At 44.9% G+C, this 17,914-nt stretch overlaps 1 protein-coding gene across 2 annotated transcripts in view; it reads right to left on the bottom strand.

Moving 5' to 3' along the window:
- Positions 1–5,281: 5,281 nt before the first annotated feature.
- The window catches only part of LOC132209312 (utrophin-like), a 73,281-nt gene continuing 60,648 nt past the window's right edge, over positions 5,282–17,914 (bottom strand). For both annotated transcript variants that reach the window (XM_059644446.1, XM_059644447.1), the window contains one exon: positions 5,282–5,603. In XM_059644446.1, coding sequence (XP_059500429.1) covers positions 5,293–5,603 — 311 coding nt within the window. In that variant the 3' untranslated portion in view covers positions 5,282–5,292. The remainder of the gene's footprint in view (positions 5,604–17,914) is intronic.

Here is a 17,914-nt window from a genome sequence, read left to right as displayed (position 1 = left end):
TTTTAGCCATATAAATCATTTGACAAGCAGATTCTAGGGAGTCAATCTGCAGGATCAAGTGACATCTGAAATGCTGTACATTTACTGCAAACAGTCAAGTTCAGTTTTGCTGGCTTCCTCAAATCTTTGACAGCATGGCCATGGGTGTGAATCACTTAGGTCTGGCCAAATCAGTAAAATCCCACTCCTTTTCTCATCTGAACACTGCCCCAGAGCAATATCATGTGGAAGCACGGCACTTTCCACAAACATGGTGGCAATGCCCAGATCCATTCACCCCCTCATTCATTTCTTCCACTGTCTCCACATAACCGGATAGTTTCCATCTATTAAATCTTGAACAGAACGAAGCCATTATCTTTGGTCCTTGAAAGGAGGTCTGCTTGCTAGCTACCGGTTTTCGTTGCACCCTTTGTTATTTTGACCCAGAGTTTAAATTCTGACCACATAGGCCTGATGTCCCAAAGTCTACTTATTTTCACATCCACAACATTCGGCCCGAGGTAAGTCCGTTAGTTTTGAAACCCTACCGCATTGATTAACTGTGGTGTTGGGGGCCAGGGAATTGGACGTCCTGGAGGAGGTGGAGGGCGTGGGTGGTGTCACGGACGTAGGTAGGGAGTTCCTGGACCAAAGGGGAGAAAATGGAGTCCAGATAGGTGGAGATGAGTTCAGTGGGGCAGGAGCAGGCTGAGACAATGGGTCGACCAGGGCAGGCAGGTTTGTGGATTTTGGGAGGGAGATAGAAACGGGCCGTGCGGGGTTGAGAACAATGAGGTGGGAGGCTGTGGGTTGGAGGTCCCCTGAGGTGATGAGGTCATGAATGGTGTGGAGATGATGGTTTGGTGCTCGGGTGTGGGGTCATGATCGAGGGGGCGGTAGGAGGTGATGTCGGAGAGTTGGCGTTTGGCCTCGGCGATGTAGAGGTCAGTGCGCCATACTACCACTGCGCCACCCTTGTCTGCGGGTTTGATGGTGAGGTTGGGGTTGGAGCGGAGGGCCGGCCGTTCTGCGGGGGAGAGGTTGGAGTGGGTGAGAGGGGTGGAGAGATTGAGGCGGTTTAATGTCTCGACGGCAGTTAGAGATGAAGAGGTCGAGGGAAGGTAGGAGGCCTGGGGGTGGTGTCCAGGAGGAGGACTTGTGTTGGGAGCGGGTGAAGGGGTTAGTGGAGGGAGGGTTAGGTTCCCGGTTGAAGAAGTACGCGTGGAGGCAAAGGCGGCGGATAAACTGTTCTATGTCCAATCGTGACTGGTATTCGTTGATGTGTGGTTGTAGAGGGACAAAGGAGACCTCTTACTAAGGACTAACCGTTCGTCCTCAGTTAGTGGGAGGTCTGGGGGGATGGTGAACATGCGGCAGGGTTCAATGTGACTGTCTTCACTGGGGTTGCTGGCTGTGAAGGTTGTGGGCGGAGCGATGAGGTCGTCGGCCGTGGGCGGGGTTCCGTCGGCGGTTGGAGTATCGGGGTGGGCGGCAGCAGCTGCGGCGAGGGTGGTGTGTGTGGTGTTGTAACTGGAAGTGGAGGCGGTGACTGCAGCAGCGGTCCCGGAAGTGGTGTGGCCGGCGGAGGCGAATGTGACATCATCGGTTGGGGTCTCCGGCCGTGTCCTCATGGTCAATGGGGGCAGGGACAGACTCGGGATTTGGGAGGCACAGGAAAGTAGAGTTCTGTTTTCACAGGTTGGAGTATAATAGGATAAAGTACAATACACCAAATCTTCTTTGGTACCTTTTCCTTCCATAAAACTGCTTTTCGTAGATGCACACGGAATTCATTTTATACACATTTAAAAATTTCTAAGTTCAAGAGGCCAGTTCCAGCACTTGGACTTGCATCTTCTTCATCGTCACAACAGAACAAAATAAAGACTCACTCTTTGTAAGTCACGTTTTAAATTTTTAGTGACAAGGTGTAGTGCGAGAACTGCTCACTTGATGTTAAAATCTCTTAACTATGTACCTATATATTTCAATCCTGTGAAATATGTGGAACGAGTTCAAGAAAAGGATTAATTTTGTTGCTCTGGGAGAGAGCTGGTACAGATAAAGTGGTTGAATGGCCTCCTCCCATGCTAAAAATGTCCATAACTGTTGTTGGCGCTGCTGAATTAAAGTGGGCATCCTTTCATTATGACTGTGAGACGCAGCATGTTACGATAGATGGCATAATGGAGAAATCCTTTGTTATTAATGAATTTTTCAGCACTCGGCATCCTTCCGAAGTCAAATGTTCAACGTATACCTGTTGCGCTGACTTGGTTCCAAACAGTTATAATGTGGAGGTGCTGGTGTTGGACTGGGATAGACAAAGTCAGAAGTCACATGGCATCAGGTTATAATCTGACAGGTTTATTTGAAATCACACAAGCTTTTGGAGTGCAGTCCCTTCATCAGGTACGGTCAGAGAGGAAAACACACAGGCACACAATTTATAAGCAGACAGATCAAAACAGCAGACAACTGGTGTGAGTGGAGTGTCAGATAATAAGTCTTCATCCAGGATGTTTGTTTATTTGCAGATATTTTGTTGAAGAAGCACACAACTTGTAGTTACAGTCAGTCAGTGTGGCATCTTATAAATTCTTGCTTTTGAAATAAAGGTTAAAACTCTAAGACAGATTCTGAACACAAGCCTCGAAACTACAAGTCAGAGTCTGACCTGAGATGTCACCTTTTGTACATTCCTGTTGCGCTGCCTGATTATCATGACAGCACAGCACTGACATGGACTTTATAAACACTTTGCTTGCCTCTAACACGCTTGGTCACCTGTATAGAGTTATTATCTGACACTCCACTCACGCCAATTCTATGATCTTTTGATCTCTCTGCTTATAAGCTGTGTCTCTCTGTGGTCACCTCACTAACTGCACCTGATGAAGGGGCTGCACTCCAAAAGCTTGTGTGATTTCAAATGAACCTGTTGGGCTATAAGCTGGTGTCATGTGACTTCTGACTTCAAACACTTATAGAATGTGTTTTCAATCCTACCGTGACTTGACAATAAGCCAACTTCTTAAAATTTATAAAATGACAAGTATGTCTAACCTTGAGCCTTTAAAAAAGTAAATATTACAACCATAGTACAGTCAGGCAGTAAAGGCAGAAGGAATGATTTAATCAACTGTGTCTGACACCACACAATTAATCCCCCTTATGGAAGAAAGGTTGGCTGCGTTCTCTTTCTTCAGGAACATCCAGCTAATACCACCTTACTACTGCTTGTTTTATTCATCTGGTGTCCCATCTAATTCCTTTCAGTCTTGGTCAAACCCTCATGTAATTTATTTCAATTTTCAATAAAATAAATTTAACTTTATATTCCACAACTTTAACATTTCCTTTTAAGGTTTGAATGGTTCACTTAGTACACTGCACAGGTTTTGGAAATAATTGGAGAACATGGTGGAAAAATCAAGATATATTGACAAGTAAACAAATGGCTAACTTCTGTTTCCTTGTCAGTGAAGCCTTTTGAACAGAACATAAAGTTGCGGAACTCTGTAGAGACAACAATTTAAAACTGGGAAGACCACTGTTTGTGGTCCCCACACCAATCTCTATTCACTACCTACTGAGTGCATTACTCCTCCTTGGCAACAATGTAATATTACGCTTGTCTCAGCACAACCTTGGCATCTTGTTTATCCCACGATGAACGTCCGACCACACATTCATGCAATCCCTGAAGCTGTCTCTTGTCTTGGCTCATTAGCAGTGAAACCTTCAACTGAAACTACTTCACTTCCGGACCTGACAATTCCAATGCATTCCCTGCTAGAGTCCCACATTTGCCCATTGAACACTTGAGGTCGTCAAAACTCCACTGCCCGAGACTCATCTTGAACCAAATCCTATTCTCTGTGCTTTCTACCTAACTGATAGTATTAACAGTAATTTTATTAAATTCTCATTTTTGTTTCCAAATTGTTCCTTGGCTATGCCTATCGCTATTTGGATAATCTCCACCAGTCCGACCATACTTCAGGATATGTTTGGTTGCCAAACATTTAATTTTGTAGGCTTCAAACCCAACAAGAGACTTCCTCCACCTCTTAGCCTCTGTACCTTTCCTGTTTTAAGGCACTTTTTAAAACAATCCTCTTTGATCAAGCTCTTGATCATCAGAACTAACAACTTAATAAGGCTCAGTTGTATTCTGGGATCGTTAATACTCATTCCGGATGCCTTCAAAAGTTTCCATCCATTAAAGAGATTATATAAGTGGTTGAAGTCATTGCACAGCAGAGGGGGACAAATTGGGGAGTTATTTCAAAGAGCTATGATATGCCAGAAGACCTCCTTCCACACGCCAACTCTGATTCTACAAACACAAAAATGATTTTCAGACTTGGGAAGATTCTTCAAAAATGTCACAAGTAACCAGCTTTTGGGCAGAGTAGAGTTGCTGAGATGATAGACCAGGATTTAGGGGTACCAGTAGTGATAATATACTGAACACAATCAAATTTTGAGGTTGTAGAATGATGAGGTCTTCAGCATTTTTGACACTTTGACCATTTTCCTTCCTCTTCACAGAACAAGTCAAATAGCGGCAGCTCAATGTTGCGTGGCCGCTCAAGCCTGCTCCACCGTTGATGATGATTTTGGCTGGTCTTCCACATCAGTTAAACTTTTGCTCATATCTCATCCTCTTTTCAAAACATTGATCTATTCACGTGTAGTATCCCTCTCGCTAACTTCATGTGAATTCATTCCAATCACTGAACTCCTAACGCTGACTCACCCCAGGTCAAAAAATTCAGCTGAGATCAAGAACTGATCTCGCCTGTATGGCTGAGCTGGCTTTTAAAAGGTTTGCCAGTGAGAAACATTCATTAAAAAAAATACAAATGCATGGATTGCTCTCCAATCCTAAACTCTATTCAAATTCAGTTGACTGAACGGTTGGTTTGTGATGCAGAGTGATGCCCTGCAAGAGAGGGCTCAATTGCCACACCAGTGAGCTTACCACAAATGATCTTCGCCTCAAACCCTCTACTTGCCTGAGGCATGGTAATCTTCTGGTTAAATCATAACCAGTTGTCTCTCTCTAAGGAGTCGCCAAATGGCGTGGTAAGACTTTTCCTTTAATCACGATAACATGGCAACAAGTAGATAACTCAGCTGATGTCACTGACTAATAGAATCCTCAACTATACTAATATTAACGATGTGATATCATCAGAAGGCTTGCTCAACTAAGTTTTAATTTGCAAATTAAGTTAACAACCATTCAATCAATATCACTGAAGTACTCATATTACTGATCGTCTCGATACAACATTGTGGTTACATCTGTTCATAAGTGAAGTGTAATGTAATTGCACTTACTGTGGTTTTATCAATGTGACCCTGCAATGAGTCAATAAGCAGGTCACCCACAGGTTGCTGATCAGTGTGGACCCCCTCAGCTGTTATCACATGAGCCTCAAGATCATCCAGAGCTTTCTGCAGTTCTTGAAGTTTCTCCAACGTCTTTTCCACCTGTTTCTGCCAGTTGCTCGCACGGGTTTTCAATTGCTCCCAATTTTCCTTCACTTCTATTGACTGTTTGCGGACAGCTTTGGCAATTCTCTGGGCTCTCTCTTCCAGGGTTGGTTCTGGAAATATGAAGTGCAAATAATTTATCAACTATTCATGACTTTGATCGATGGAACTTCAGTTTTCTTTCTAAAACCCTTTCCTTTAAAAGGTCTCTCTGGACTTTCTCCTGAAATTGGGAATATCTAGTATAAGACTAAAGATTTTATTCATTAAAAATTTATGACTACCAAGGAAACTTTAAAAAAGGAAAAGGATTAGAGTGACTAAATGGGTAAAGTTCTCAACAAAAGACATGAAAAATCCGTTCAGGATATCTTTCGTAGCTATGAAACAAGCATCCAACATAAACCAACTTTCATCTTTCAGGGCTGGCAAGTTAGAATGATAAACTCTAAGTCTACCCTGCATAGTTAACTCAAGAACTCACTTAATGAGGTTGTTAAGAGATAAAGGGATAACAAAGTGAGCAGCTGAATGAACACAGCAGGCCAAGCAGCATCTTAGGAGCACAAAAGCTTACATGTTGGGCCTAGACTCTTCATCAGAAAAGGGGGAGGGGGAGGGGGAGAGGCCTCTGAAATAAATAGGGAGAGAGGGGGAGGCGGATCGAAGATGGATAGAGGAGAAGATAGTTGGAGAGGAGACAGACAAGTTAAAGAGGTGGGATTGAGCTAGTAGAGGTGAGTGTAGGTTGGGGAGGTAGGGAGGGGATAGGTCAGTCCGGGGAGGATGGACAGGTCAAGAGGTGAGGTTGGTAGGTAGGAAATGGGGGTGTGGCTTGAGGTGGGAGGAAGGGATAAGTGAGAGGAAGAACAGGTGAGGGAGGCGGGGACGAGTTGGGCTGGTTCTGGGATGCAGTAGGGGGAGGGGAGATTTTGAAGCTTGTGAAATCCACATTGATACCTTTGGGCTGCAGGGTTCCCGAGCAGAATATGAGTTGCTGTTCCTGCAACCTTCAGGTGGCATTGTTGTGGCACTGCAGGAAGCCCAGGATGGACATGTCGTCTAAGGAATAGGAGGGGAAGTTGAAATTGTTCACGACTGGGAGGCACAGTTGTTTATTGTGAACCGAGCATAGGGACTGCTTTGCAGAACACCTAAGTCTCTCCTTGGTTTCCACGATGTTGAGGAGGCCACAACGGGTCCAGCGGATGCAGTATACCACATTGGTAGATGTGCAGTTGAACATCTGCTTGATGTGGAAAGTCTTCTTGGGGCCTGGATGGGGGTGAGGGAGGAGGTATGGGGGTACGTGTTGCACTTCCTGTGGTTGCAGGGAAAATGCCGGGTGTGGTGGGGTTGGAAGGGAGTGTGGAGCGGACAAGGGAGTCACGGAGAGAGTGGTCTCTCCGGAAAGTAGACAAGGGTCGGAGGAAAAATGTCTTTGGTGGTGAGGTCAGATTGCAGATGGTGGAAGTGTTGGAGGATGATGCGTTGTCTCCAGAGGTTGGTAGGGTGGTATGTGAGGATGAGGGGGTTCTCTTTTGGTGGTTATTGCAGGGGCAGGGTGTGAGGGATGAGTTGCAGGAAATGAGGGAGACACGGTCAAGGGCGTTCTTCACCACTGCGGGGGGTTGGGGGGGTGGGGAGGAGTTGCGCTCCTTGAAAAACGAGGACATCTGAGGTGTACGGGAATGGAATGCCTCATCCTGGGAGCAGATGCGGCGAAGGCAAAGGAATTGGGAATAGGGGATAGAATTTTAGCAGGAGGTGGGTGGGAGGAGGTGTATCCTAGGTCGCTGTGGGAGTCGGTGGGCTTGAAATGCATATCGGTTTCTAGGTGGTTGCCTGAGATGGAGATAGAGGGGTCCAGGAAGGTGAGGGAGGTGTTGGAGATAGTCCAGGTGGACTTGAGGTTGGTGCCCGAGATGGAGACATATATAGCTCCATTCATATTCACAAATCTCTGTTTCAAATCGAATCTTCTGAAGCACGTATGCAATTTTTCATTGTCAATTAATGTTGGAATGTTGATTGCACAGCAAAAGTGTTTCAAGAGACTGATGGGCCTCAGACTTTTTAGCCAATTGTATTTGGCAAGTTGACGTTCAGCACTTCTGTAACAAGTCCAATCCCAGTAAGTGGAGCAAATGGCATGGTCAACATTTCAAAAAAATACAAGAGAGAAAAATTAAGACAATGGCCTGAGTGTTTCGCCCGATTACAGCAGAGGCATTAACACATACTAGTTTACATTAATTTATCTCTGAATCTACCAAGGAATGAATTCTTTGACAATGTCATGACAACATTGAGACATTTGGCAAGCTCAGGGGCAAGGGGACTGGTTCAGAACTGTACACAGAAACGTAATGAAATGCTGAAACACTGTATGGTGAGAATGGTACGAACAAGGAAATGGTACTATTTCATCTGTATCAATGCGTAGTTGGAATACACATGGTTTGAACCGGCACCAATGCAAAATTGAATAGCCATTGCGTGACATAGCATGTGTTCAGAATGAGGAAGAGATGAAGCTTAGTTAGGATTCATTTCACTAAAATGAATCTCAACTAACTAATCTAATTAAACAAGGCAGTTTTACATACAGAACGCTGGTTTACAAACAAAATCTGCACTCATTGGCTTCCAGATAGTAAAATGAAAGCCGTTGATCTCAAACTTTGATTATAAACAGAACTGAAAGATGAAGTGACAATATTGGATTCAGGATTACAAACTGACATCGGGGATTCAGCAACTGATAGAGACCATCCATGTAGTTAATCTTGAATTGGCAGCATTACAAGTGACCAGGACAATACCTGCTCTATAAAAATAAGAAACAGAAGACAACTAAGATACAAAAATGTGACATTCAATTCCAATTACAAAATACTTTAAGCAAACAATTTTATTTCATTCACATATATTATCTGCAATCATATCCATTTAATATTGGTTCTTCCAAACTGTTGCAGCACTTTGACATTAAAAGAATATTCCATCACAAGTATTGCTTGCAATAAAAATCCCAGCATGTTCTGAAATCCTTAGAATAAAAGTATTTCAATCCGATGGTGCTCCTGCATTATTCGTCAGTTCCCCACTCAATGGGTATGTTCTGATATGCAGGAAACTTCTATTGTTCGATATGGGGACGGGTATTTACTTGGCATTGTTCTCATGGAGGCAGCACTGACAGATTATAATTTTCTTCCTGTGGGTTTTGTAGTCCAGATTTTTCTCTCCTCCATTATATTGCATTAAAGATCAACAACATTCACCATTTCCTCAGTTTGAGAACCTACCATGTTAAAAAGTGACCAATTAAATTGTTGCATTGCCTTCAATTTCACAAGGACTGAACTAATCTGCTGCTTCCGACACTGATTGCAAAATTAAACCATGAATTGAGAACAAAAACAGCGGGATTTTGTACTTTCTGTTGTGGCAAGTTTGGAAATAGAGGACATTTAATCAGGTGGAAGGATGGTACCACCTACAATTCTGCTTAGAGCCAGATTAAATCCATGGTGAGAAGACTTGTACATAACTTCCCAACTTCATTGCGAGTTAAAGTCCCTAACTGAGCAACTGATGCACACATACATCATCCCACAACAACTGGTATTGACTCAACAGTGGGCAGGGGTGTCACCATTAAGAAATGTAACAGGCCTTCAAAGGCATTCAATGTGCAACATCAAGAAGGGGAAGCGGCGTGCTAATGGTGGTTCACTCAATCCTGGCCCGAGATCTAGCAATAATCGTAGGTTGGTTGCCATGGTAACAGAGATCATCACCTCCCAAGTGACACTGCTGCTCAGTACACCTGCTGGGTTCTGGTTAGCCAACAGCTCATGGCGAATGAAATCGCACCAGATCGGCCGCCGGTCTATTAAGTGCCAGAGGGGAGAAAGATGTAGCTGCCGACGCATGAGAGGAGCAAGGTCAGGATGACATACCCCTTGAGGGCAGCGACCTGAGGCTGGTGTTCCCCTGAAGGGAAGATGGTTGGGGCAAGCCGTTCCCTCATCAGTTCTCGAGTCAATGGCCTAGACCCTTGTCGCTTCCACAGGATTCCATCCAGAGGCTAAACAGCTGCCTATTCATCAGTGCATGCAACTTCTTCAACTCTGATTCACAGCTGGGCCTGCAGGTAAATCTGCAAAACCACTGTCCCAGAGTACAGTTTCTTTGCATAAAAGGCACATTTTCAAGCTAGGAAGTCAAGGTTAACCAATCTCTTCCAACATTTAGAACTTTTGATGTTGGAAGTCAGTCAAGTACAAAGTCGCAGCTCATCAGGAACTAAAACAAAGTTGCTGGAAGAGCTCACCAAGTCTGGCAACATCTGTGATGGGAAAAAAAAGCAGCGTTAACACTTTGGGTGCGGTTACCATTCCGCCACTCATCAGGCATGTTTATTACTGGAATATTAATTGAGTAGAAACTAAACAAAATTGGATAAAAGGCAGGAGATGGAGAGTGGTGATGCAAGGAAGTTTTCCATCATGGAGACCTGTTGCCAGCAGTGTTCCACAGAGATCATTGCTGGGTCTGCTTTTGGTTGTCATTTATATAAATGATTTAGATGAGAATATAGAAGGCCTGGTTAGTAAGCTTGCAGATGATACCAAAATCGGTAGTACAGTCGACAGCGAAGAGGGGAAATGCCAGTTTTAAGGAAAGGTCACCGGACCTGAAACGTTAACTTTGTTTTTTCCTTCAAAGATGCTGCCCGACTTCCTGAGCTTTTACAGCAACTTTGTTTTTGTTCATAATTTACAGCATCTGTAGTTCTTTCGGTAGTTAGGAAGGTGTTTCATTACTCAGACCTTTGAGGAGAAGAGTTGGAATGCCATGTTGAAGTTGTACAGGATATTAGTGAGGCCTCTTCTACACTGTTGTGTCCAATTCTGGTCAGTGTTCAAGGAAGGATATTATTAAGCTGGAGAGGGTTCAGAAAAGATTTACCAGGATGTTGCCAGAAATGGATGGTTTGAGATTTAAGGTGAGAATAGACTGGGGCTTTTTTCACTGGAACATAGGAGGTTGAGGGGTCACCCGATGAATGTTTATAAAATAATGAGGGATCTAGATAAGGTGAACGCCAAATGTCTTTTCCCTACTGTGGAGGATTTCAAAACTAGGGGACATATTTTTAAGATGAGAGGAGAAAGATTTAAAAAGGAAATGAGGGGCAATCTTTTTCCACAGAGGATTGTTCTCATGAGTTTTGAGAAGCTTTGTAGCTCAGGTTGAGGTTCTGGATGTGAGTTTGCTCGCTGAGCTGGAAGATTCGTTTTCAGACGTTTCGTCACCATTCTAGGTAACATCATCAGTGAGCCTCCGACGAAGCGCTGGTGTTATGTCCCGCTTTCTATTTATCTGGTTAGGTTTCCTTGGGTTGGTGATGTCATTTCCTGTTCTTTTTCTCAGGGGATGAGAGATTGGCTCCAAATCAATGTGTTTGTTGATGGAATTCCGGTTGGAATGTCGTGCTTCTAGGAATTCCCGTGCATGTTTCTGTTTGGCTTGTCCTAGGATGGATGTGTTGTCCCAATCAAAGTGGTGTCCTTCCTTATCTGTATGTAAGGATACGAGTGATAGTGGGCCATGTTGTTGGATTGTTCATATGTGGAATGAACTTCCAGAGGAATTGGTGAATGTGGGTACAGTTTCACTATTTAAAAGACATCCAGATAAGTACATGAATAAGAAATGTTTGGAGGGATATGGCCGAGTGCAGGAGGCAGGCAGGACTACTTTAGTTTGGGATTATGGTCAGCACGGACTAGTTGGACTGAAAGGTCTGTTTCGTGTTGTGTCACTCTATGATTCTATAAATACAATTTTATTTAAATGCTAGCGTTATCTTCTTTAGCATTGATTAAGGGTAGGTTATGGACAAAATAGAGCTTTGTATTTAGTCTGATCTCAGCTGTTTAAGGAGACTGGTGAAGTCTTTCTTGTCAGAAAAGTGGCCTAAAAAGTCATAAACAGGAAACAAATACAAGATTGGGTTGCCTCTTGAGGTTAACCACAGATCTATGTAAATGTTTGGCTCACATTCAGGAGGACTTTGCAATGTGTGACTTACTGGTGTTTTATACCACTACAACAATTGAATACGATGGATTTGCTTTACAAGAAAAATGGTGAAGGGCTATTTTGTTTCACTTTGTAATTTACTACACACTATCAAGGTCATTGATGTTTGACATTGAATGAATCAAATTCCATTTTAGTTGAGGAATCGAGTGGTAATATCAGGTTTGGCCTTTGAAATGACAAGTGTTATGATCCCAGTTGATGATGATACTGGACAATTCAGATCCCAGGGTGAGATAAATTTTCATTCTTTTTACTGTGGTATTCAATTACTGAAAGTGCTCACAAGCGGATGCCTATGTGTATTTTTAACAGAAGAACACAGAAAATTATTAGATTAAAACCCACCTCTTGTCCTTCTCACTGCACACGGTATAGGTGTACAAATCAAACTTAAAACTTGCGCAGCATTCCTCCAGTATAGAATCCAAGCTCACAAATAACATTATTATGTGAAGGCTGTTCAATATTGCTCTCCAGAGAGAGAAAAATGTTTTCACTTTCTATTAATGTTCTCTTATCATTATTTTAATTTTACTTGGATGGATTTCATTTTAACAGCATTGAAACCTTCATTTTTTTTAGTTTTATGAATCACAGAAACCCAGTAAGCAGGTACAGCAGGTATTAAGGAAGGCAAATGGAATTTTGGCATTTGTTGCTAAAGAAAGCGAGTATAAAAATACAAAAGAAGGTTGCTGCAACTATGCAAGGCATTAGTGAGACCACACCTGGAGCCCTGTGTACAGTTCTGGTCTCCTTACTGAAGGAGAGATGTCATTGTATTGGAGGCAGTCCAGTGGAGGTTCACCAGGATGATTCCAGAGACGAGAACCTGTCTTAAGACAGACAGAGTAGTTTCGGCCTACATTCTCAGGTGTTCAGAAAGATGAGAAGGGATCTAATTGAGGGATATAAAATGTTCAAGCAGATTGATAAAGTTGACATGGAAAGGATGGTTCCTCATGCGGGCAATAGAACAAGAGGTCATAGGTTTAGCAGAAGGGGAAGAAGGTTTAAAGAGTTGATGAAAAATTTCTATGCTGGAAGGGTCATGAATCTCTGGAATTCACTCCCTGAGAGGGCATTGGGGGGCTGTGACATTGAGCAAATTTGAAGAGGAGATAGAACGATTTTTGAGTTCATAATGGATTCAAGAATTATGGAGAGCAGGTAGGAAACTGAAGTTGCAGCAGAGATAAGATCAACCACAATCGTATCAAACAGCGGGGCTCGAGGAGCTGAATTGTCTTACTCCTCCTCGTACTTAAGTTCATTATCATTTTTGGCTTGGAGCTGTGAACTGTGAGCTGAGAGTGACCTTTGGACTGTGAGCAGCAGCTTATGTGAAAAAAGAAGAAACAATTTGATATTTGTTTCTGAGGCTAGGTCTGGAAGTTAATTGCAGGTCAATTCTTCTTCCAAGAAAACTCGATTGATGTGTCACTAACAAAGAGAAACCAATATTGAACTGTCTTTAAATCAGAAGGATTGTCCCTGCAAAAGCTACAGGACAGAGGTTTGATTGCCAACTGGTTGTCCTCCCATTATCAACTTAATCTAAGTGAAGAGGTCCTCTGTTACAAGTAATAATTAAATATCCCCCCAAAGCCTACTGAAAGGTATTTGCATAGCTCAGTGTTTTCAGAAACCAAGACAGAAGCTCAGAAATTACTGGAAACGCTCAGCAAGTCTGGCAGCATCTTTGGACAGAAGTTAGAATTCACGTTTCCGATCCTGTGACACTTACTTAGAAATAAGGAATCCTGAGGAAGGGTAATCTGACCCAAAATGTTAACTCTGTTTTCTCTCCACAGATGCTGCCAGATCTGCTGGTTTTTTACAGCAACTTCTGTTTTTGTTTCTGATTTACAGCATCTGTAGATTGTTCAGATTTTAGCTTTAAGATACTATCTCATCTGACTGTGAGATTTCAGATGATGGACAAAAACAAAATTTCCGGAAAAGCTCAGCAGGTCTGGAAACGTCTGTGAAGGTAAAAAAGAGGTACGATGTCAGATCTGGTGACCCTTCCTCAGAACTGATCAGAGGAAGGGTCGCCAGATCTGAAATTTTACTTTGTTTCCTTCACAGATGCTGCTGGACCCGCTGAGCTTTTCCAGCAGCTTTGTTTTTGTTCCTGATTTACAGCATCCACAGGGTTTTCCGTTTTAAAGATCATGCAGTCTGGTTAAGTAAACTGGCCAGTTACACTTGATTTATTTTTTTCCCATTAATATATTCCTTAATTATATCTGTTTGTCTGTCTTTCTGTCTTTGTTAGAATGGGGGCTAGAATCAAAGAAGATGATGTTTAAGTCATGGGCATTCATCAGAATACCTTTTTGCTTAACTTTCTTTTAAAAGATACATATTGTTAATAAATTGTAAAATCTTTTGTTTAAGCTATAAACCTGGTGTCTGGTATTGTTATGCACAAAGTCTGGCACTGACTTTTCAAAAATCTGATTAGGAAACATTGGGATCAATTTTGAACGTCACCAAATACTTCACATCAATGTGTTACGAACAGAGGCAGGGAAGCTGATTTAATACGGCTGTGACTTCAGGTCATAAAATCAGGAATAACATACTTATATGAAATAAATAAAGACAGTCTATCACAATCTCTTACTAATCAAGTTCACTTTGATTATGACATTAATTTCTCACAGTATTTGTACTTCATAAAGCAACCACATTGATATTGTCTCTAATTCAGATAAGTGGGCAAGTTAAGGGCACTGTGACAGTCAGCCAGTGTTACTCAGAGCAGCGGATGAGAGCTCTGTGACGGGCAATCAGTGTTACCGGGAGGAGGGAGTGAGAGGCCTGTGACAGTCAGTCAGTGATTCTGAGAGGAGCGGGTGAGGGCCCTGAGATAGTCAGTCAGTGGAACTGAGAGCGGCGGTTGAGGGCCCTGTGATGGGCAGTGTTACTGAGAGGAGCGGGTGAGCGCCCTGTGACGGGCAGTGTTACTGAGAGGAGCAGGTAAGGTCCCTGTGATGGGCAGTGTTACTGAGAGGAGCAGGTGAGCACCCTGTGACGGGCAGTGTTACTGAGAGGAGCAGGTGAGGGCCCTGTGATGGGCAGTGTTACTTTGAGGAGCGGGTAAGGTCCCTGTGATGGGCAGTGTTACTGAGAGGAACGGGTGAGCGCCCTGTGATGGGCAGTGTTACTGAGAGGAGCAGGTGAGCGCCCTGTGACGGGCAGTGTTACTGAGAGGAGCAGGTGAGGGCCCTGTGATGGGCAGTGTTACTGAGAGGAGCGGGTAAGGTCTCTGTGACGGGCAGTGTTACTGAGAGGAACGGGTGAGGGCCCTGTGATGGGCAGTGTTACTGAGAGGAGCAGGTGAGCGCCCTGTGACGGGCAGTGTTACTGAGAAGAGCGGGTAAGGTCCCTGTGATGGGCAGTGTTACTGAGAGGAATGGGTGAGGGCCCTGTGACTGGCAGTGTTACTGAGAGGAGCGGGTGAGGGCCCTGTGACTGGCAGTGTTACTGAGAGGAGCGGATGAGGGCACTGTGACAGTCAGTCAGTGTTACCGAGAGGAGGGCATGAGGGCCCTGTCCAGTCAGTCAACGTTACTGAAAGGAGCGGGTGAGGGCCCTGTGACAGGCAGTGTTACTGAGAGGAGGGGGTGAGAGCCCTGTGACAGTCAGTCTGTGTTACCGAGAGGAGCGGGTGAGGGGCCTGTGACAGGCAGTGTTACTGAGAGGAGGGGGTGAGAGCCCTGTGACAGTCAGTCAGTGTTACCGAGAGGAGCGGGTGAGAGCACTGTGACAGTCAGTCAGTGTTACCGAGAGGAGCGGGTGAGGGCCCTGTGACAGGCAGTGTTACTGAGAGGAGGGGGTAAGAGCCCTGTGACAGTCAGTCAGTGTTACCGAGAGGAGCGGGTAAAGGCCCTGTGACAGGCAGTGTGACTGAAAGTAGGGAGTGAGGGCCCTGTCCAGTCAGTCACTGTTACTGAGAGGAGCGGGTGAGAGCCCTGTGACAGTCAGTCAGTGTTACCAAGAGGAGCGGGTGAGGTCCCTGTGACAGGCAGTGTTACTGAAAGTAGGGAGTGAGGGCCCTGTCCAGTCAGTCACTGTTACTGAGAGGAGCGGGTGAGAGCCCTGTGACAGTCAGTCAGTGTTACCGAAAGGAGCGGGTGAGGGCCCTGTGACAGGCAGTGTTACTGAGAGGAGGGGGTAAGAGCCCTGTGACAGTCAGTCAGTGTTACCGAGAGGAGTGGGTGAGGTCCCTGTGACAGGCAGTGTTACTGAGAGGAGCGGGTGAGAGCCCTGTGACAGTCAGTGTTACTGAAAGTAGGGAGTGAAGGCCCTGTGACAGGCAGTCAATGTTACTGAGAGGCGCGGGTGAGGGCCCTGTGACAGTCAGTCAATGCAACAGAGGAGCGGGTGAGGGCCCTGTGACAGGCAGTGTTACTGAGAGGAGGGGGTGAGAGCCCTGTGACAGTCAGTCACTGTTACTGAGAGGAGCGGGTGAGAGCCCTGTGACAGGCAGTGTTACTGAAAGAAGCGGGTGAGGGCCCTGTGACAGTCAGTCAATGCAACAGAGGAGCGGGTGAGGGCCCTGTGACAGTCAGTCAATGCAACAGAGGAGCGGGTGAGGGCCCTGTGACAGGCAGTGCTACTGAGAGGAGAGGGTGAGGGCCCTGTGACACAGTCAGTCAGTGTTACCGAGAGGAGCGGGTGAGGGCCCTGTGACAGGCAGTGTTACTGAGAGGAGTGGGTGAGGGCCCTGTGACACAGTCAGTCAGTGTTACCGAGAGGAGCGGGTGAGGGCCCTGTGACACAGTCAGTCAGTTTTACTGAGACGAGCCGGTGATGGCCCAGTGACAGTCAGAGAATGTTATTGAGAGGAGCGGGTGAGATAAGGCTCTCACTGAAAAGCATGCATACGAGCAGAGACCTGAGTGGGAACACTGGTTTGTGTTCCCTCCAATTGAGCAGGCGGATGAATAAATTAAAAGCAAAGATCAGTGTTCTGTTCAGTTAAGGTATGCCTGGAATTAAGCTCTGACCCATGATTGGTGCATCCTACACTACATGTCAAATGCTGAGTGCTCCTGCTGGTCTGCATGACCATGTGTACAGCAGGTGCCTCTTATTGGAGCAACTGGAGCCCAGGGTCTTGAGCAACAAGTGGGAGCATTTCAAAGCATTGGTGAGTCTGACAGGTTTGTTGATAAAAACCGAAAGAACTGCATATGCTGTAAATGACGAACAAAAACAACGTTGCTGGAAAAGCTCAGCAGGCGTGGCAGCATATGTTGGAGGAGAAAACAGAGTTTAGGTTTCCGGTCCGGTGACCCTTCCCCAGAACTGATGGTGGCTGGGAAAACATCGGTTTCTATGCAGAAAATAGGGAGGAGGGTAGTGTAGGGAGTAAACAATAGGATAGAGCCCAAAGAGAGAGAAAGACAGGTGGACAGATAAAGGAGTTGCAAACAATCAGGCTGGGAGGGTGAACAGTTGTGAATGGGGACTGTTCGTCACTAACAACAGGGAATGTGTCGTGGCAGGCTGCGTGGTAACAAAGCCTGGTGTGTGGGGTAGCGGGGGCTGGGATATGGGAGAGTTTAGGCCCTAAAATTACAGACCTCAATATTGAGTCTGGAGGGCTGTCAGGTCCTCAAGTGGAAAATGAGGTGCTGTTCTTTCTGCTTGCGCTGGGCTTCAGTGGAACACTGTAGCAAGCCGGAGACAGAGGTGTTGGCCAGGTTTGTTGACAGTATATGTTTCAGGGTGTTGTTTTGTGATTGAATGCGAGTTTTATGAGGAGAAACTGATAGGCTAAGTGCGTTTTCCATGCAGCAGAGGAGGCTGATCGACGTATACAAAATTATGAGAGGCATAGATTGATTGTGAGAACCAGTAAATGAGTTTAAGTCAGGGGGCATAGATTTCAGGTGAACTGTCAGCTATTTAGAGGGGATCTGAGGCAAGTGTTTTCACCAAAAGTGATACAAACAAGTAATATGCTGCCTGGCAAGGTGGAGAAGGCAGGTACGCTTGCAATATTAAAGAAGCAACAGATGAGCATTTAAAGGGCCAGCGTATGGTCGGTAATGACTCAGTGCGGGTAAATGGGATTAGTAGTTTGATGTTTGTTAGTTGGCATTGATGTTGATTAAGTGAGCGTGTTTCTGTACTGCATGACTTTATGAAGCAGGAAAGGAGATATCAGAGGTCCTGGCAAAGATTTTCAAGTCATTTCTGGCCACAGCTAAGGTGCCAGAGGACCGCAAATACTCTCAGCAGAGAGATCTCGGTGTCCATGTACACAGATCCTTGAAAGTTGCCA

The sequence above is a fragment of the Stegostoma tigrinum genome, unplaced genomic scaffold (genome assembly GCF_030684315.1).
Source record: "Stegostoma tigrinum isolate sSteTig4 unplaced genomic scaffold, sSteTig4.hap1 scaffold_84, whole genome shotgun sequence".
Taxonomy (NCBI): Eukaryota; Metazoa; Chordata; class Chondrichthyes; order Orectolobiformes; family Stegostomatidae; genus Stegostoma; species Stegostoma tigrinum.
The sequence above is the reverse complement of the archived record's forward strand: the minus strand, read 5'-3'. Positions and strand labels throughout refer to the sequence as shown.